The 20,763-nt window shown below is 47.4% G+C and overlaps 2 protein-coding genes across 3 annotated transcripts in view; both read left to right on the forward strand.

Moving 5' to 3' along the window:
* The first annotated feature begins 792 nt into the window (after window positions 1-792).
* Sesn (Sestrin) lies at window positions 793-10,278 on the forward strand. Its single transcript, XM_089571327.1, has 7 exons — window positions 793-1,166; window positions 4,797-4,958; window positions 5,226-5,414; window positions 5,773-5,958; window positions 6,485-6,840; window positions 7,267-7,492; window positions 7,794-10,278. Exons 1-7 carry the CDS (start codon window positions 1,089-1,091, stop codon window positions 7,878-7,880), a joined length of 1,284 nt encoding a protein of 427 aa, XP_089427453.1. The 5' UTR covers window positions 793-1,088; the 3' UTR covers window positions 7,881-10,278.
* Window positions 10,279-10,891: 613 nt separating this feature from the next.
* The window catches only part of LOC149359106 (major facilitator superfamily domain-containing protein 6-like), a 42,489-nt gene continuing 32,617 nt past the window's right edge, over window positions 10,892-20,763 (forward strand). For both annotated transcript variants that reach the window (XM_089571323.1, XM_089571326.1), the window contains exon 1: window positions 10,892-11,273. In XM_089571323.1, the coding sequence (XP_089427449.1) occupies window positions 11,269-11,273 (5 nt within the window). In that variant the 5' untranslated portion in view covers window positions 10,892-11,268. The remainder of the gene's footprint in view (window positions 11,274-20,763) is intronic.

The following is a 20,763-nucleotide window of genomic DNA, read 5'->3' on the forward strand; positions in this document are numbered from 1 at the left end:
CGTCGACCGCCTCCGCTCTGCGCGGCCAAGTCTGGTAATCCCGACACCAAACAGATCGACCTAGCATCTTCATGTGCACCGCGTGTCACTAACCCCGCCCGCACCATCCACCTGTGCGGAAGCAACTGAACTGAGAGACTGAGGCGAAGACAACGCGAGTCTGTTTTCCGAAGCCGGCGCGACCGCAGCGCCGCCGGTCCCAGCTGGAATTTTCCGTTGCCTGATGCAACGGCGGTGAGCTGCTTCAAAAGGGAGAGGCATCATCACGTTTATAACAAAGTTTACTACCTGAAAGGGAATATCGGCGGGAGTCGAGAGGAATTTGATCTCTCATGCTTGCATCGTCCAGCTGCGCATAATTCTGGGAGAAATACTAGAACTAATTTGCATCTACACTTCAGAAGGTAAATGAGCAGTTTTGAACTTTAGTGAATACTATCCCATATACATTCAATTTGTGAAGCCTTCGCAAAAAAAGAACGCGCGGACAGCAGGAAGCGAAAAAAAATAGATATCGAGCACACGTTTATTCTGCTTCAAATGCGCTGAAGAGCGAAAAGGCAACCGAGTCCAGTGCACCCATTTAGTCGAATCCGCACCTTCACTCTGTTTCCACTTTCTGCCGCTCCGTTGAAAACGAGGACGTAGCACAAAGCACTCCCCTAACGCGTCGCCATAGCAACAGGGGCCAGAGGGCGCTAGCGTTGCAGCTTTTCCTCTCTCCTGCTGGCCGCCCATTGGTCGTCTAGGCATCTCCTGATTTTCAGCTGTTTACTAGTCCAGCTGATAGGGCCGTTCGTTCATTATTGAGAATGACAGCCTAGGTGGTAGCTCGTATGCGTGTGTGAGTGCGTGCTGTCGTGCGTCTCGCTTCGGGAGCTCTGCTTCTTTAGGATTTCAAGGGACGCTCTTAGGATGACGGACGCGTGATCTCGCGACGACAGACTTTTGCGGTGAATGTGTGAGTGAGTGCGTGGTGACACAGGGTATACTCCAGCGGCGTCGTTCTCCGTTCTTCTAGTCGTGCGGTTGCGTCGAGGGAAGACCTCGCAGGATCACAAAAGCCTCGCGTGGATCTTTGGGGGCCCATGATTCTGCCCTGCCGCAACAACAGTCCACTGCACGATACTTCGAATCATACCATGGGCCAAATGGGAATCAGAAATGTGAGTACTGGTTCTGCTCGACGCTCGGTGGCGGGGAAGCTACTCGCCGGTGCCGGCGGCCGGGAAGGAGGCCAAGCCGCCGGCCGGTCTCTTTGTCTTGCTGGTTCGACCCAAGCACTGTCCTAACTTCTCTGAGCACGCAAGGGCGGCTTGCATCTGATACCATGCACTTGTCAAAGGCACAATGTCGTTTATTTTCTTTCTTCGTTTCCGGAAAAAATCGTCTGCATCGCTCGTTTCCATTGTCTAGACCTGTCCTTTCGTTTCCCTCTCCGCTGCTTCCGTGTCTAGGCTATCCTCTTTTTGTGAGCTGGCATCATCGTAGCCGAACTTACTTTGAGGGAGTTCAGAAACGTAAGGGTTGGCTTCTTTCGTTCCCTTCCTAGTACGTGGCCTCCTGTCATCGCTTAGCGTCAGTCGGCATCGCTCGCCGAGACTGACTTCGTGCGAGGGGAGGGTGCTGGGCACGTTGCCCGCTGGGCCGTCGGATGGGTGCCGTCGCGCCGGAGTGTGCCGGGATGTTCGGACATCCAGCCCGAGGGATCGAGCGGCAAGGAGTTGCTGCACGTTCGGGCATGTTATTGCGACCGGTTCGGCATGCTCCTCCGGTCCGGCATGCTCCTCCGGTCCGGCTGACGAAATGCGCCGGCGAGGTTGCCAACTTCGGCGCTTGCCGCACTCTTTCTCGTGGCGCGTGCAAAATGATGCAGATCGTCTTTTTCGTGCGAAATGGACCCGAAACGGCTACATCCTATGGGTGCTAAATATTTTTCTTCGCTTGTTCTAAAAAGAAGGGAGTTGACATCGCGGGCCGGGATGCGGCTTTTGTTCCGCCTCTTGTTCGCGGTCCTCGACCGACGCGGTAGACGACTTTCCTCCAGTGCTATCGTAGGGCGAAATCTCTCGGCCGCCCGTGCGGGGTGGCCCGAGTTGGTGCCGGATTCTCGCTTTTATCGTCGTTATTGTATCATCCCAAGTTCTTTACGCCGGCTCCCTGCGGCACCGCGGCTATTGTGCGCCGCGCTTTGAATTCAGGTTTTTCTCTCGCCAGCCTTGCGTACCAGCCATAGCAACAGCGGCTCCCGGCTCGCCATTGGCCGCCGTGGCGGCGCGCTTGTCGCGGCGGCGTTGCGCTGCATTACGCTGTGATGGTTGCTTTTTGGATAGATACTTGCTCCGCACGCATTTTGCGTTTTCATTTCTCCTCGTGTTTTGCCTCTTGAACTTCGTGATTGCTTTTTGATGCTTCCATGTTGTGTACAGTCGGCGCTTCGAAGGGAACCGTGTAGTACGCTATTAAATCAGTTCACGGCACCGGCATCCTGCAGTAATCGAAGTTTATCGCGTTCGGTGAAAAAACGGGCGTCTCTCATCACGAAGCTGACTGGCAATCCGTATGCGCGCGGACAGATGTGGCGTTTGCCGGCGGCTGACGTGATCAACCATGCTTGTTGACTGCGCCGTTTGCGTTGCTTTATGACTGCGGTGTCAGCTCTAGTGGTTCCTTTCGCTGTACTGAAAGGCTGTACTTTTTGTGACGAAATAAAAAATATTATAAGCTTGCCGATTCGGATTATCGCGTTGTTCGAAGTTATTGCATCTCAATAAACTTTGTTTACTGATGATGACTTTTAGATATTCCCGTGCTGTGCATTTCAATGTGCGCAGCTTTGTGCGTCCATCACGATAATTGAAGAGCTCGCCGTACGCTAAAGTCGATGCCCTGAGTAGCCAAACATTATTTAACCTCGTTAGTAGACCCCCTTCACGGACGCGTTTTTTCACTGCATATTTATTTCTAAGGGAGTGCTGTGCGATCTGTCAGCATCACTGATCTTGAAGCTCATTTTGTGCGTGGTAAACGCATCAGATTAATTGGATACAATTTCGCGCAACATTCTTGCCTATTTCGGAGGGCAGCTAGGAATGTTGACAAAGTAGAAACCACTAGTCCGGCGAAGGAATGGTAACACGTTGGTGTCCAGTTAAGATTCAAGTGCACCTGAAACAAAGACAACGTTCTAGGAAAAAGCAGCGCACTAGCACGAACACGAGGGAGGAAGGGACGAGACACAGTGCCAATTTCCGTGAAGTCGTGTTTGTCCACGGTCTGAAATCGATCGTAGTACGCAAGGCGATTGTAAAGCATGCAGCAGGTATTTGACCAGTTAATTCACCCTGCCATATTGCTTTCCCGCCTTGTAAGCAGAACGCTGCAGCTCGAGCGTGAAAAAAAAAAAAAAATGAATACAGCATGCACTGTTGTATCGACTATTATTATATTCTGCTGTTAGGATTCATTATTCCAATTTCTTTGTTTTTTTTTTTTTTGGTTGTGACCGCGGCTAGCGCAGCACAGGGAGAAGGATTTGACCTGCAATGTATATGAGCAGAGATGATGATGACCGCTGTTCCATACTTGGCAAGCCACGGTTTCTGCGGAACTAGTGTTTAGGCACGTGGCGCTGCGCGATGTCAGTGCATGATCCCGAGGTGGTCGAAATAATTTCGGAGCCCTCCACTATGGCACCTCTTCCTTTTTTCACTCCCACCTTCCTCCCTTCCCTTATGACGCGGTTCGGGTGTCCACCGAGATGGGAGACAGTTGCTGCAGTATTTCCTTTCCTCAAAAACCAATTTACAATATTTACCTGGCGTGATGTGTTTGTACTCACTATATTTAGGTATAGTTCTTGGTATCTCTATCAACATTTTACAGGGCTAAAATGCAATTCTTGTGATACAGCTGCCATTGCGCTGAAAACGAAGGAATGTTGTTCACAGTACCGTTCTCCAGAGTTTTTCTACTGCCATAACCTGATTAGAGATGTTGCTTGTCATGCTGCTGTTAGTAATTGCCTAAGTGCGTGCCTTTACTTTTTGTCTTTACTTTTTTTTCCGCTCCCTTCTGTAACGCCCTACAGGGGCCCTGAAGGTATTGTAATAAATAAATAAATAAGTGGCAAGTGTGGTGACTTTCTTGAAGAAAAAAAGAGAAAATAATTGAACCTGAGTCTTTTTGTGGGAAACAAGATAAAAAGTGAAATGTTTGCTGGTTCATATTTGACACCAGCTGTTTGTGGATAAATTTTGATGTGTATTGAGCTGCATGTGGGCTTCATGAAATTTTCTTGATATAGTTTGGTTGTGATGTGAGGACTAAATTGGAAAGTTGTAGAAATGTGGAACTAGTTTTGTATTGGCTCAACAGCATTGTCAAATTCTGCTGATAGTGAAATGGACTCAAGACCAGGCCAGCTTCTTCGTTACGCTGTCAAGACGCACCACTGCTTTTTCAGGGGTTGGGCATGGGAACAGTTAAATGTTGACAATAAGCAAAACTTACTATTATGCTGATGGTTGGATGTATAAGAGTACCTTTTGCTGGGCTAGTTGGTGTGACATTGTGTTCAGGAAAGTGAAAACAGCGCTAAATTGTACACAAACCACACAGAAAGACGCCCGACCTGTCCGTCTTGCTGTATGGTTTGTGTACAATTTAGTGCTGTTTTTACTTTCCTGAACACAAGGTTGGGTGTATAGTTGCTGTGCGTGACACTTTGTGCAGCAGCGTTGTTTCAGGTGCTGTTCTCTAACTGTAGGCTATGGTCGTCTTTTTCGTCTTTGCAGACACAAGTGCTGTTTATTGATGCACTTTGCCAAAGCAGCCACTTGGACCTTCTCATGGGCTACCACTCGGCCTACCAGGGTCCATTTCTGAAGACTCAGAACTTCATCCTGAAGAGTGATGGGCCACTTCCATACGACCAAAGACATTACATTGCAATCATGGTAAGCAAAAATTATGCCTACCCCTGTCCATTAGCGTTCTGGCCTGCATAACTGATTCCAGACTGAGAATCTGGAAGGGATAAAACACACTAAAGTGAAGTGGAATAGACATCCTCATGCATGCACATGCAAATTGAAAGTTCAAGCCAATTATTCAGGCAGGCTTATAGGTCGACCTGGGAGTTCTTTTATTTGTTTTTTTTCATTCTCTGGTGCTGTAAGCTTGAGTTTCCATTCATAGAATTTTTTTTTTGCTGTGTTCTACAGGCAGCAGCAAGGCACAACTGCAGCTACTTGGTGAACATGCAGCGGGAAGCATTCCTGTCCCCGGACGTTGCGGGCGACAAATCCTGGCTGCAGGGTCTGCACTGCATTCCGAAGAAGTTGAGGGACCTAGACGAGATCAACAAGATCCTTGCTCACCGCCCTTGGCTGATCAGAAAAGAGCACATCGAGGTATGCTGATGTTGACTCTTTATGCCTTGCATGGTATAGGTTATCCGGACATTGTTGCCTCCATTGAATGTCCCTATCCCAGGACTGTGTTCTGCTGTGAAAACTTGGCGCTGTGCAAAAATAACTGAGGTGGCAGATTTTAAGCCTAGGACGGACATTGAAGTAACTAAGAAATTTGGGTAGTGCACTTGATATTGTCAAGTATTAACTTTCATCCTGCAAATTTGTTTTCTAAGGCTTTCAAGATGCCAGCTTGCACAGAAGCACTTCTATAGTGTTATCGAACCGTTATATATAAACTTAGTAATTTATTCTTTGTGCCTCACTAAGTGAATGTTTTTTTTTTTACTTTCTGCAGAGGTTAACCAAAGGAAAAAACAACTGGTCCTTGTCGGAGGTAGTGCAGGCCATCGTGATCCTTGCCCACTTCCATGCGCTGTCCAGTTTTGTGTTTGGTTGTGGCATCAATGCTGACATGGAGGAGGAGACAAATGCAACGGCTGTCTACAGTGCCAATGGAGACTCTGGGGTGCCAGGCATGAAGGTGTGTATGCAAGCTTGCAAGGCAGACGCTGTTACTAGAGGGCATGTATTTGCCCGTGTGTAGGTTTTGGCGGAGATGCGGTTAAAAGGAACCATTGGGGTCTGCTACTGTGCAGTTTTTTAATGCATTGCTATCTCTTGCAATTTTGCATCCCCCTTTACCTAGAGCAATTTTTTGTCCTGAGAAAACTTGAATACTTAAAACTTATTTCAGCGTATGCTGCAAACATGGCAATCAGTTGGAGGGATTATTTAGTATATAGAATGTGAGTGCAGTAACAAAACTTACGAAGATGGCATGCACGGGGCGTGTGGCGGTCCTTTCATTTCATTCGCTGTACTAGTGCTCAGTTGGACCAAATCTGGGATTAAATTAGCATCTAGCTTGAAATCCTCTTTTCAGTCAGCGGGGACTTTGTTCACATCATAACAGTTGTGGCACGTGCGAGTAGGCTTGCCTTGCATTCAAATGTGGCAAAGCACTGTGATCAAAGTGTCATATTTTCCTTTTCCCACTCTTTGTACAGAATGGGCAAACCACTGTAGAGACCCTCATGCAGAAGATGAAGAGTATATCTGAACAACGCTCCAATGAGCCGACGCTAGAAGAGCGGGCACGCTGCTTCCAAACTGAGTGCAACGGTGGGGAGCTCCCAGCAGCAAGGCGCAGTGTTCCCCGGAGCGACCTGTCTCACTTTGTCACAGACGCCGACTTTGGCTACCAGGACTTTGCTAGGCGGGAGGTGTCGGAAATCCCAACATTCCGGATACAAGACTACTCCTGGGAGGACCATGGCTACTCCTTGGTCAACCGGCTATACAATGACGTTGGAGAGCTCCTCAACGAGAAGTTCAAAGTGGCCTACAACCTCACATACTACACGTGAGTGGCCCTTGCTGGGAATCGCATAGCCCTTTTCGAACTGTCTTACTCTCCTTCGTGCCTCACCCCTTGCTTGTTCATGCTGCTTGCCCTGTTTGCGACTGCACTGGTACTTCTGAGCAATTATCAACTAAATGTAATTGAAGACACCATTTAAGAAGCAAAATTGATTCCAACACCTTTTTTGGCCAGATAACTGCATACCTTGAGGTGAAAACTTCCGCTTTGTGTTTATTCTTCGAACTCTCACCGCGAAACTTGGAGAAGTGAGCAAGCCCGCAGATCCCCCCGCTGTGAAGCGTAAGGTGTTTGTGTGCAGGATTTTAGTTGGGAATATCAAGTCTGTGCAACTCGCTCCTGTCTTAAGATTGTTCAGTTAGCAGTGCTTTTGCTTAACCTTCTTCCTGTTATGTTTTGTGTGTGCAGTATGGGGAGCAAAACAAATGTGGATACCTCCATGTTCCGGAGAGCAGTCTGGAACTACATCCAGTGCATCTACGGCATCAGGCATGACGACTACGACTACCGGGAGGTCAATGAGCTCTTAGACAGGGACCTGAAAGAGTACATCAAGGCTGTGTGCTGCTACCCTGATCGCATGACCAAAGAGGACTACGACAATGTCATGAGGGAGTTCAAGTACTCGGAGAAGGTAAATGTCTCGTGCATCTCTTCACAGTGCGCTTTGCACTTGCATGTCAGTTCATCTCTGTATGCACTTTCTTGCTTATTGCACTGCGAGGAAAGAGTGTTGAGCAAAAGTTCTGTGGAAGCGATTGGCATGACACAGGCAGGTTTAGTCACTTTGAGCATGCTTGTTTCAGCATTAGCATCACTTCTAGTTGAGGTGCATGGTTTGGAAAGGCCAAGTGCAACTCTATGTAGTTTAGTTAGCGACAGTTTTTGCTTTGCTGCTTTACCTGTTCTGAAAACTGCTCTATTTTCCTTTGCAGGTGCATGTAACAATCATGATCCTGGAGGCACGCATGCAAGCAGAACTCCTCTATGCACTGCGGGCGCTCATGAGGTACATGACGTGACTCGTCGGACAACAGGCGGCCAAAATGGGACTCCCAATGTATTCTCTCTTTGTGCGTGCACACCGTCTCCAAGAACCCTCACCCCACCTCCCCACCCTAAAGTGAGGCGGCCGGACCCCTCCAAAATGGGGAAGACTCACTGTTCTACTACTGTGCTGCTGTCTTCGTCTCCTAGGGAACTTTAGAAGAAGAGTTGAGACCCACCGTTTCTTCAGTCCTCCTCTGCTGCTGTACTACTGGTGGTGCAACGTCGTCGTCTTCATCGGAACGAACCAATGTGCACCCTTTCATATGTTTTCATGTACTGCTGTACTGTTCTTTTTTGTGTGTGTGTGCGTGCATACTCTCGGCCCCGCCCAGGAACTTTTCTGTGAACACATACACATTTTTTTCCCACGGTTTGTTTTTATCATTTCTCAGCAAACTGTGAGCACCACTGCTGCTGTCCTGTGGCAGGCAAGAAGTGGTGTGTGCTGATCATTTCCTAATTTATTTGTTCTTTCTTAAGTGTGGGACGGGGCGGGGGTTTTGTGGAAGTTCAAAGCTAAAAAAAAAAGGATGGTTAAATACTCCTCCTGTTGTGTTGCTTTTTCTCCTTACCACAATTTTTTTTTGTGCATTACTGAAAATGCTGTTTTTAGTTCTTCCTTGTGTTAGGTACGTAGGTTCTTTGATTTACTGCTGCATACTTGCTAAGAACATACCTCTGTCAAAATGGCTGTTTTCTTTTTATACTTCAGGTGTTTCTTGAGTTAGTTTTAATGTTTCCCAAAAATACATCCATGTTTCTTTTACACATTTAATACACTTTTGTTTATCAGGTTTGTCATTCAAGGATATATCCTGGAAAAGTAGGAATGGTGTGGGTTGTTCCACAATATATATATTTTTTTTAACTTCCACAAATGTCTTAAGAAACGTGCTGTAGTTCGTCATTTCAACGAAGTGGCGATAGGCCAAATTTGTGTACCTTACTTGAAAGCATGGAACCATGTTTGCTGCCTCCATTCCTTTACCATCATTCTTTTGTGAAAGTATTGGTGGCATGTAAACGCAGCGGAATGTAGATCATGGTGGAGTTCTGAGCCAGTTTTTTTTTTTTTTTTGCTGAGGGTGGCATTTGGCTGACTTATATTGGATGTCGTCATCCATGTGAGAGTTGAAGAGTTCACTGCAAATGTTTTCATTCAAGTGAAGACATTGCCGAACTGCAGCTATGAGAAGCACAGACAGCACGCTGTTTGCACGCTTGGTGGTAGCTTTCACCCGTGTTTTTCTTCTGTTATTACATTTATAGCTCGCTCTACCTGCAGCGCAAAAGTGTTCTTTTTTTCCTGGCGACAGAACTCTCCCTATCAGATGTTCCGCAGCCACTGGTTTCGCAAGGCACTAGATACTTTTCAGGGCAGTTGGGAGGAGGACTTGAAAGCATCTGCCTTTCGCTCTTTCGTTGGCCTTACCCCCCCCCCCCCCCCCCCCATTCTGTTATCGACATGGAAATCTGTGGCTTTTAATCTGCTGTATGCCTCCAGCATGGGACATTGCGTCTACTTAGCTTTAACTGATTTTCTTGATGTGCGTGACCGATTGGTGTGCTATTGCAGGAGAGTCCCACCGCAACCTAGTTGATATGCAATTCTTCTGTCTGTGAAGCTCCCCGTTGTCTTAGAAGCTGGTGCAGCACAGTAGGAACTCTTGTCGGGATGTTGTTTACTGTATAGCTTCACCCTAGCATTTTTGAATAAGCTGCCTCTGGCAGCAGCTGCCTTTATGCTTGCTTGAACGACGCCTCCTTGTTACAGGCACTTCTCTGCCAGATACCTAAGTGAGCCTTAGCCCTCTGCTTCAGTTGTTGCATGATGTGTGGTGAGCGGTATTGGTTTAAATATCTTCGATAGCTTGGCTACATATAGGCAGAGTCAAAACACCTAATTGGTTTCCAAAAGTGCGTGGTGTTACACTGCTAATGTACTGTGGGACCTTTGAAACCTATTGCATTCCTTCTGTTTTCTAAAATAAGAAAAAAGCAAGCTTGCAATCTGCAACCGTGCAAATGCTGTTGTTTTCTTCGAACTGCTGTGCTCATGCTGTGATAAGATTGCGGAATACTTCCTCCCACCTCACATGAAAGGTACATGGATGCGGATACCAGTTAAGTTCTTAATTTAACCAGCTTTTTTTTGTCTAGTCCCGACTGTGATCTCCACTTTTGACGACCGCTGCTGCGCGTGCGGGCATCTTATCAAGAGATGAAAGCTGTCTGAAAAGTTTGTATATTTTGTTAGCAATTAAATGGTCGCCCTCTGCGCCATCTCAGAGATCTGGAGCTCCTTTTTTATTGTGTGCAGATCGATGAACACGGTTTTATAGGTGACAATAAATTGCGTTTACAAGCCTACTGCACCCTTGCGTTTCCGTTCACTTTTGCAATGGCGAAATCTTTTGTGGCATTAATAGGCCTAGTTCTGCCAACATGGAGACGCCGTTAAAGGTCATCGTGCTGTTGTAAATTTCCCACTTGGAAGTCGCTAGCAGCGCGTGCAGGGAAGGGTCCAAAGCCTGGTGCTTCTAAGCAGGATTAAGTATTGTTTATTTGAGACTACTACCTTAATTGGTAGCCGGGTACATCACGCAAAAAAAAAATAATAAAAAATTCTGCTCGTACCATTCAAAGCACGGCACAGATTCTCATCACTGAGTTTCACATTGTGGAAATTTGCGAGTAACTGACATCTAATATCGCATTTGAACATATACGTTACCTCCCATTTAGTCGGATTATTGGTCCAGTCATCTGATATCGGGTTGGTACTTTTCGCATGACAGTTCAAGCAATTATTTAGCCACTGGGGGTTTGTATTGCTCGGGTAAGTTTGCGATCAATAGAGAGATTGAGGCGAACAAGGGAACTAGAGTTTTCAGCAGATGAAGTCGCAGGCACATTGCACGAACGGGAGTACCACCAGTAGCGCCTTGCATGTGCTGCCATCTAGAAGAAAGGAGCGTCACTTCTACGCATAATTTAATACCGACACCTTCACGAGACCGATGAATGATCGGCGTAGGTTCTAAGCTACAGAAGCGAGAGCAGTGAGCGGGAACGCCATTTAGAAGTTTTTCTTCCTTGTGGAAAGCAAACGGTTGGTCAAACATTCTCTTAGTATTCAGAGCGATTACATCAGCTAAGCGCGTCGACGGCATTCACGCCCGGTCGATAGATCCAGTGGATCCAGCATGGAAGCGCTATCGGTGCCCGGTGTTTCGGTACCTCCGGCATTTGGGAATTCAATTCCAGCTGCACTCACAAACTCTTCGTGTTGGAGTATGAACTGTTCTTGATCGTGTGCACAGAAATCAGCACGAGAGAAGAAGGCTTGCGGATCCACCGATGAGGTAAGGTGCCGGTACAGCTAGTTGGTACCATAGTTAGGCCTTTCGCTCTTCCGCGGGCGCACAAGATCGCGTCCTGTGAGTAGCATGCGGTACGTTCGTTGTTAAGTATGCTACCATTACCGTTCAGTCATAAGCGAATAGTCTGTGTCGTTGGTGATGACACCTAACGCGTGTACAAAAGATGAATGAGAAGTGCCAGCTGGCACATCACGTTGCTGTCCGCCGCTGTTGATCGCTGGCTCCACCTATGTCGTATGACTACACGCATATGTTCTCCGTCTCTCTGGGCTGCCGCTAGATGTCGCGATGACCCCGTTTTTGATTTTCGAGCCTTGATACGATGTCACCACCCTGTTTCGTTTTAAACAGTGACTCTAGTTTTCAAGTTCCATTAGTTTGCGAGTTAGACACGGTTTGTACGAATTCTCGGACAGAACGAACAATCAGATAATTTTTTTTTGCTTTTCTTGGACACAGTGTTAAAAAATGGCTGGCGGTTTAGCATTGCTATGCACGAAGTGTTATGTGGAAGCACCGTTTTTTGCAGGTGGACACCACCGCGACGTACCTCAAAGCGCAGTTGAGGTGCCAGGTGCCCACTGGCCCAGGAAGCCAGTTTTGTACCTTTCCTTTAATCAGAATCAACGGCCCGTGTACTGTGCGATGCCTGTGCACGTCAAAGAACCCCAGGTGGTAGAAATCTCCGGAGCCCTTCACTATGGGTCCCTCATATTCCTGAGTCGCTTTGGCACGTTATATCACCATAAACCAAATCAAAATCAATGGCGTCTATACCTGCCGCTTTTTTTTGAAGCTAGGGAATCGCATAAGTGCCTCAATTTGTTGGTGGCCGCCACCGCCTATGCATCGTTTCATACATAGCCTGTAATGCTGTCAAAGTTAGCGCGCTCCCCTTCCTTCCTTCCTACCTTCCTTCCTCACTTAGCTCCAAGGCTATACGCAACGATGTCCATCCAGCAGTGAGACGTTACGGCGCTTTCTGTTTCCTCAAAACATATTTTCTACATCCTCGATCAAAAAGTAGTGTGTTCCTTGTGGTGAACAAAAAGCTGTGCTTAAATTGAAGTCAGGGAAGTGTCAAGGAGGGGGGGGGGGGGGGTCACAGACCCCCCACGCCATGTTCACAGCTGACCTCAGACCTCCCGCACAAGGATGTAGAGACCGCACCGCGTGAATTGGAAGCAGGGAACCATTTTTGTATTGTCCTTGTCATTGGGGAACAAAACATATGTTCTCGATCATTCTGAAAATTAACATGTTTTCTAAAGCTTGGGAAAAAAAATAAAAAGCCGGCAGCACTACACAAAGGCTAGAAGAAAAAAGAAACCAGTGAAAGGGCGTCTTTTTGCGCGGGGGGGGGGAGATGGAGGTGGTAGGTTTATGCCAAAAAGGCACTATTTGTGGTCTAAGCTACCCACATGAAACAAAAATTAGAAACATAAAATTAGTGCTAGGCTTGGAGAACATGCATGTGATTTTATTAATGAACAAAGGGTTAAACTTAATAAGCAGAATGCGAAAAGTTACTGTCACCTAAGCGTGCTAATCAAGCTGTGTGGTTGTTTTCTGCTAGTGCATAAAAAATATAAAAAATATCCGAAATTCCACACAACGGCACAGTTCAAAGTACTTGCGACGGCCCCTTCGAGCAGGAAAAAATTAACACCGATCGGGATAAGCTAGGAGTTCATACGAGGTCAAACGGTTTCAGTTCAAAGGAACATGAGAAAGATGATAAGCGCAAAACTGATGCCCCAGAACATGAATCCCACACATCACAGCGGCGCGAAGAACGGGCTAAAGTTCTACAGTACAACCTCTCTGGCAGGGAAGGAGTCGTGAAACCTAATGCACTCTCTGAAGACCACAAACATCGAGGAAGCGGAGGAAACGGCTGTAGCTCTGGCTGTAGTCACCACAGACTCCAAGATAATAATAAGCGATTCCAAATCAGCAGTCTGAAACGACAGTTGCCCAGCAAATGCTGAAGGAAAACGAAAACCAACGCACGGTCCAGCTGATTTGAACCCCCTCCCACTCGTCCCTTCTCAGGAACGAAGTGCCCACAACGCGGATCAAGGATTTGCCAGCCGAGCCTCGAGACCGCTACACTCTACCGGATCCGTGGGAGGTTATAAAAATCTCACCACGTACCATGAGATCTTAGAGCACTACATACTAGACAGACTGACGTATTCACCAGCACGCACATCGCCCATCAAGGAACTTTCAGCAACATGGAGAAGGTTACAAACACCTTTCCATACCCTACACTATGCCATAACGTACACCCCGAAGCACTGTAAAATGAACCAGCAAATATTTACCACGTGTTACGAGCATATGTCCCAAAGAACATCCAGAGTACCGCACAAACATTACGCCAGAGGAGTGGAGGCCATGCTTTCCAGCTCCGACCCGGCCGTTCAAGCCGGGACTTTATCCCGGGCGGAGGTAGCCGCTGCGGCCCAAGGGCTACCGGTTGGCTCCATCGTCCTCCGCCCATCCGCAGCAAGGCCTTCCCCAACCCCAACCGGTGGCTTAGTGTTTGGGGCGCGCTTCTGCTAAGCCGGCTACGGCGTTTCGACGGAGCCGAAATACGAGACAAACGTGTGCTGTGCGATGTCAGTGCACGATAAAGAAGCCCAGCTGGTTGCCCAAATTAACCCGAAACCCTCCACTACGACACTTGGCTTGCGTTCACTCCCTTCTTCATCCCTTCCCTCACGGTGCGTTTGATGTGCACGTTGAGAAGTGAACCAGTTACTGCCATTTTCGTTTCCTCAAACAGTTTATTCTCCTAGCGGTGTTCTCAAACATTCCCTGCTCAGAACAAACTGATGAACGGCGATGACGACGACATCCAAAGCACAGCGTGAGAGGCTTCCAGATAAACACGCAGCACGAGCGATTGCGACGATGGCCAAGTGATGTAATGGCGTATTCCAGTCAGCGATCCGGAGCAGCTCTCTGAATCCACGAAGAAGCAAGACATCTGCCGCGGCCCATTCAGAAGTCAGGATCTGAATCCAAATCGCCCATTGAAATGCCCTCTTCGGTTTCGTGCAGCCAGAAAACTTGCTGCGCATCGCTGTTTTAAATACGCCGTAAGGCAGCGGGAAGCTGAGCTGGTCTGTTTGAGCTGCGGCCGTTCAAATCCCGCTTGGGGCAGAAGATGTTTTTTCCATTGGATACTATTTGGACTCGGACGGAAAGTTTCGGGATATGTCCAATAAGTTCGCCCGCATTTTCGGCGCCTGATTCTCCCTCACGTCCGGATTGAGATCCGGGCGATATTCGCCTCAAGTTGCCGATAACAGGAGCTAAACACATTTCATGCTCAAAATCGGCTTAGGGGAACAGTTTTGCGTGCACAGCGACCGCGAACCAAAACGACTCCGTGCAAAGCTGCTCGCGGAGAGAGCTCACACTGCTCCCTCAAGGGAGGTAAGAAAAACACAAAAGAACCCTTCTCCGCGATAACGTGCTCCAACACAAGGCAGTCAGTCGAGTGCGGATATATCGAACCCGGATATTTCGAATTACTGGCTATATCGAACACACACAGATTATCCCCTTTAAAAACCGATGTTCGGTCTATATATCGGAAGGCGTGTCATGCCTCTGTAGATGGCACTTTTCCTGACAGTGCTCTTCGATCACTCTTCGCGCGCAGAGACGGCTGGCTGCGCGTCGTTGGCCGTGAGCGAAAATTCCTCAGACTTGAAGGAATTTTTGAGCAACGTACGTGGCAGAGAAGCAAATCCTCAGAGAAGCAACGTACGTGGCAGAGAAGCAAATCCTCAGAGAAGCAACGTACGTGGCAGAGAAGCAAATCCTCAGAGAAGCAACGTACGTGGCAGAGAAGCAACGTACGTGGCAGAGAAGCAAATCCTCAGAGAAGCAACGTACGTGGCAGAGAAGCAAATCCTCAGAGAAGCAACGTACGTGGCAGAGAAGCAAATCCTCAGAGAAGCAACGTACGTGGCAGAAAAGCAAATCCTCAGAGAAGCAACGTACGTGGCAGAGAAGCAAATCCTCAGAGAAGCAACGTACGTGGCAGGCGGGCCACCTGCCGCCGCATTGTGAGCAAAGTGCCCACCGTGGTCGGTGGTAGTTGAATTAATGAATTATCGCGAGAGGTTGCTCGACAAGAGCAACCTGGGCATCACAAGCCCCACCGATGGATGTGCTTTGAGCAACCACCTGCCGGGACAGGGGTGCGTCGCTTAGCCGCAGAACCACTGCGCCAGATGTAGCATGATGGCTGCCAGGGATCTGTGAATGTAATGTACAGAATGATAAATTCTGCATATGTGGGCATTAATTCCTTGAAGCTGTTGCGTCATACCTCTAAGGAGGTGCTTAGGCGTCCCCTTCAGCTTTTGTAATAATTTTCCTAGCCAGACTGCTGTCACGCGGTGAAGCAGACCTAACTATATATGATGTTTCACGTACTACTTTTACAGAGCTTTTAATTTTAAAAATAGGCTTTTATATTTAGATCGCCGTTGGGTGGCACGTGGCTGCAAGAAGCGCTTCACTAGCATGGGTGCAGCGTATTCTTGCTTCTGTATAGGTTACAAATAACCTTACCCTTTCCCATTTTAATTTATAGAATTGCCGATATATCGAACTATTTCGCGTTCTCCTTCGACTTCGTCTGTACCTTCCGTGCGCCTTCACGAGAGGTGTGGCCAAGCCTTCTTGCGGTGGAGGCGTACTCTCACACAGGGAAGCTTGCTTGCAGGTTCGGAGAAGGTAGTTCACCTGCGCTCGGTACAAAGCTGATCCCAGCTTCGAGTGCTCGTCACGTGCCGCGCTTTGCCTCCGGAGGCGGATGAAAAGGCTCTGAGTGGACCTGGTGACTTACGTGGGGCTTCAACAGTTAAACGGGAGCCGAATTTTCAAGTGGCGCGGAGATGGCCATTGCCTGCGATGGACGGAATGACTCGTGGTGCACCTTTCATAGTCCTTTCAAGTTCGCCTTGAAGGACGCCCACTGTATATAGTCTAAAAGGGGGCACCCTTAGCAATCCCCATCTATCCATACTTGAGCTAAAAACTATACCCTACCAGCTAGGAACAACAAAACTTCAGTTCAGCTAATTTATGTATAACTCGTACCAAGCGATATATATATATATATATATATATATATATATATATATATATATATATATATATATATATATATATATATATATATATATATATATATAAGAAGTTGGGGAAGTCACATTGAAAAACTTAACAGATTTATTCAACGTTTCGACCAGGGACTGGTCTTTTTCAAGACCAGGTTGCAATCTGTTAAGTTTTTCAATGTGACTTCCCCAACTTCTTATATTTTTAATCAGTTGCCTTGAAGATTTTGTTATCTCTTATATATATATATATATATATATATATAATTAAGCAAACAAGGGAAGGGGAATGAGGGGCTCGTTATAAATATGAGAGAAGCCAACAGCCACAGAAACCAAGGGACACAGGGGATATTTAATCTATTAATTTATTTTGTGGTGTTGATCAACTTAGAATATTGCTGAATATGCTATCGCTTAAAGCTAATTGATTAGAAAAGCAGAAGAAAAAACGACCACATTCCACCGGTGGGATCCGTACCCACGACCTCCGAATTACGCGTCCGGTGCCCTACCGCTGAGCTACGGCGACGGCTGTCTGATCTGCTTACGGGGTTTACATGTGACCTAACCTTGAGAGTGTTCATCAGCGCCACCCACGTTCATAAGCGGCGTACGTAGTACGTCCTGAGTTACCGCTGGGGGGGGTGGTTGTTTTTTCTTCTGCTTTTCTAATCAATTAGCTTTAAGCGATAACATATTCAGTAATATTCTAAGTTGATCAACACCACAAAATAAATAAATAAATTAAAAAACCCCTGTATCCCTTGGTTTCTGTGGCTGTTGGCTTTTCTCATACTTTAACGAGCCTCTCATTCCCCTTCTCTTGTTTGCTCAATTACTTAGCGAGGGCCTCGGTTCTGGCAGCATTGACGCCCTAGGAGGAATAAGAGGGTTCTCACACAGCTTCCACCCGCGTCGTTCGATGACGGTCTACGTCACACCAGCGCTAACTCAGGACGTACAAAGTCCGCCGCTTATGAACGTGGGTGGCGCTGACGAACACTCTCAAGGTTAGGTCACAGGTAAGCCCCCGAAAGCAGAAGTTCAGACAGCCGTCGCCGTAGCTCAGCGGTAGAGCACCGGACGCGTAATTCGGAGGTCGTTGGTTCGGATCCCACCGGTGGCATGTGGTTGTTTTTTCTTCTGATTTTCTATTCATTTAGCTTTAAGCGATAACATATTCAGTAATATTCTGAGTTGACCAACACCACGAAATAAATTAAAAATCCCCTGTGTCCCTTGGTTTCTGTGGCTGTTGGCTTCTATATATATATATATATATATATATATATATATATATATATCAGTGATGCTCCAGCTGCTCCATTTGCTCCATTTTGATACATTTACATTTTGCTGCACCAGTCTGCTCCAAAAGTGGCAAATTGATCAATATTGCGCCTTAGCTGCTCCAAAAAGAAGACACAGTCGCGGGAAAGCAACTATATTTAGAGCCATTCAGGATTTCGGTCGACAACCTACTAAAACGTTTTCGCAGTTGGCAACCATGGGCGTTGGTGGGCTGCCTTGTGGTAGAATTTAGCAGCCAGTTTTTATGGAGGAAGGAAAGAACTCGGGAGAGGCTGTTACTTCACATTTTTTGAAGCCGGCTCCTGTAGAAAAAAAAACAGAGCAGGGAGCGTCCGGTGAAGCCTAGTCATAAAGACCATCGCCGCCTCCATTGAAGCGCGTGTATTTCAGACCTTCATGTAGTAAAGGTGTTGCGGGAGTTGACCTTGATGTAACGAACTGGCTACACTCTCGATCTGTTAGTGCTGAGCCACTCAAAATTTGTTAGAACCACGCTAAAGTTCCGTGACGATAAAGCACGAACTGACATGAGAGGAACGCCGATCGCATCGAGCCGCTGCAGTTGGCGCATCTGCGGCTCTTTCTCTTTTGGAACGTCATACCACGTGGCGTTACAACTGTTCATGCTCAAAAGCAGCGAAAAATGATAGGGCATAGCAAAAAAGAAAAGACCCGAGCAGTGCGTGGCCATCACTGCCGCGTAGTTGCTCGTGTGATTCCGGTGCCGATAACTTTGGCGTGTCAGGAGCGGGGACGGCGGAGATCGCCGGTGACGCAAGGTGAGGAGTAGTCCGTTTCCTGGGGCTACAGCGAGGGAGCAGCGGGGAAGAACCTCCGCGGTGGTCTACTGCAGCGGCACGGCCGCATGCGTTCGTCTCCAGCTCGGTCGCGGTGCCCCTGCCTTGCGTGGGTCGCGGCGGAGGTGGCGGCAGCTGCTGCTGCAGTCACACTATCAGCGTGATCGCAAAAAGTTTCTCCACGTTTATGACTTTCGAGTAACACTGCTTTGTGTAAATGTTTTCAAGGTGATTGCACCTACTTTTATTTCTTATTTCGGTTCCCGTTCTGCAGTGTCATTTTGACTCACTTCACGAAACCTACATGTAACGGAAATTTCGTTATGACCACGTTTAACTGTAGAGCCAACATGAAAAAAGAATGATTCTAGTAAACGTGTTCTCTGGACTTTTAGTCAAGCACGCTTGGTTGAACTTGCGTGCAAGGCAGTGTGAGCATTAATAAAATATTTTCTCTGTTTTTGTGATTGTTTTTTTCCTAGCTACGCATGGCTGAACCTTATCTCGTTAGGAACTAACTCTTTGTGACTCCTTTATTCCGTTCATGCTGTTCCCATGTTGCTCCAGGGTTATCGTTCTGATACAAATGTGCTCCAGAATGGATATTTTTCTGCTCCAAAAATTGCTCCAGAACTTGAAATGGCTGGAGCACCACTGATATATATATATATATATATATATATATATATATATATATATATATATATATATATATATATATATATATATATATATATATATATATAATCACAAAATCATAAACGTACTTGGTTGCTAGAGGTAAAATGCGAAATTGAGAAACGCTTCATTTTAGTAAACATTTATTGGGAGTAGACGTTTAGGACAGAGCCTGTCTTGAAAAGGACAATATATATATATATATATATATATATGTGCAGAATCTGTCGATATATTCAGGGCTGGGCGGAGCAGTCATCTCTGTCCGAACTAAAGTCAGACTAAAGAGCGTCATTTTTCATACAAAGCTGTCGCTTGCATCTCAGAAGTCAAGTGTCGATACGGCGGAGTCGTGAGAACACCGGCGTTGTTGAACGCCATGCTCGTTGTGGTCGCTCCGTGGCTGCAGGTTTCACGGGAAGTTTAAAAGTACTCTGCCATGGGGCTAACGAAAAAAAAAAAACAGAATCCGGAACTGAAGTACAGTTCTTTTTCAACGTACTGTATAGCTCTACTTGTCCAGAAACGGCTCGGATCGCAAAGAATGGGCCATTTGCCGCCATCGTTTAAATTGAACGACCTGAATAGGAGCGGGAAAGAAAGAAAGGAAAAGGATTCCGGACTCGAAGAAACAGTGGCGACATTCTTCGGTAGAGGAACAAACCACCAAGACCTCCAGGCAGTGATTATGTACCCGTAGCGGCAGGCGGCGTCGAATGGCTTTGCTCTTGCTCTTCGTCTTATCTTGCTGACTCTGGCGAGCGCGGTTAGTAGGTCCGTTATTGTTATGGATGGGTTGGTGCGTACATGACCTCTTGTATGCTGAAGTGAAGCCGACGCTATGACGTCGCGCCGGGGTTACAGCAGTTCCAGTGATGAGGCATGGGGAAGGCCACTCACCCACTTGTGCTCGATATACATAGTTTTCACTGTCGTCATAGCGGCCGCCATCTCTGGGTCCCGAAAGCGCAGCGAAAGCCTCGGCGTTTTGTTAACCCGCTTATCACCAACCGGTTCCAGCGTACACTGTGGAAGCTAACCACAGTACCCAAAGATGGCGCCCGTGACGTCACATGTGGCGCCCTCCGGGGGTGGTGCGAAAACTCGCCTGCTGCACAGAAAACTTGTAGAAAACACGTGCATGTGGACGTGGCAGGTACGACCCGGTTGTGCGTGCCAACTGCGCATGCGCAGGGGCTCGCAGCTTCCGCTTACGCCCATCCTCAACACGAACTACGCATGCGCGGTACAAGGTGGCCGTTTCTTTACATCCAGTGGAGCGCGGGACAAGGCAGCGGCTTAAAGACGCGCATGCCGGGCATGTGTAATAGGTGCATGCCGCACTTATACCATGTTTTAGCTCTCAGGCGCAGCGAGCACAGAGAGAGCTGGCTATTACAGAAAGTAGAAAGCGGGGCTTTCTTTCGTGGCCCGTTGTGGGTGTCGCTGCTCAGCGCCAGTGGAAAAGAGATGGGAAGGCCCTGCGATAACGCTTTCTGTCTGGTTGCTATGGGGATCGGGGTCGAGGAAGCT

The sequence above is a fragment of the Amblyomma mixtum genome, chromosome 2 (assembly GCF_055824585.1).
Source record: "Amblyomma mixtum isolate Tamu chromosome 2, ASM5582458v1, whole genome shotgun sequence".
NCBI lineage: Eukaryota > Metazoa > Arthropoda > Arachnida > Ixodida > Ixodidae > Amblyomma > Amblyomma mixtum.

What these genes read in the sequence shown, in the direction of transcription:
- Sesn (XM_089571327.1), top strand. Translation starts at nt 1,089, where the DNA reads ATGATTCTGCCCTGCCGCAACAACAGTCCACTGCACGATACTTCGAAT. An exon ending in TCAGAAAAGAGCACATCGAG is followed by an intron (nt 5,415 to 5,772) that starts GTATGCTGATGT and finishes TACTTTCTGCAG; the next exon opens with AGGTTAACCAAAGGAAAAAA. An exon ending in CTGGGGTGCCAGGCATGAAG is followed by an intron (nt 5,959 to 6,484) that starts GTGTGTATGCAA and finishes CTCTTTGTACAG; the next exon opens with AATGGGCAAACCACTGTAGA.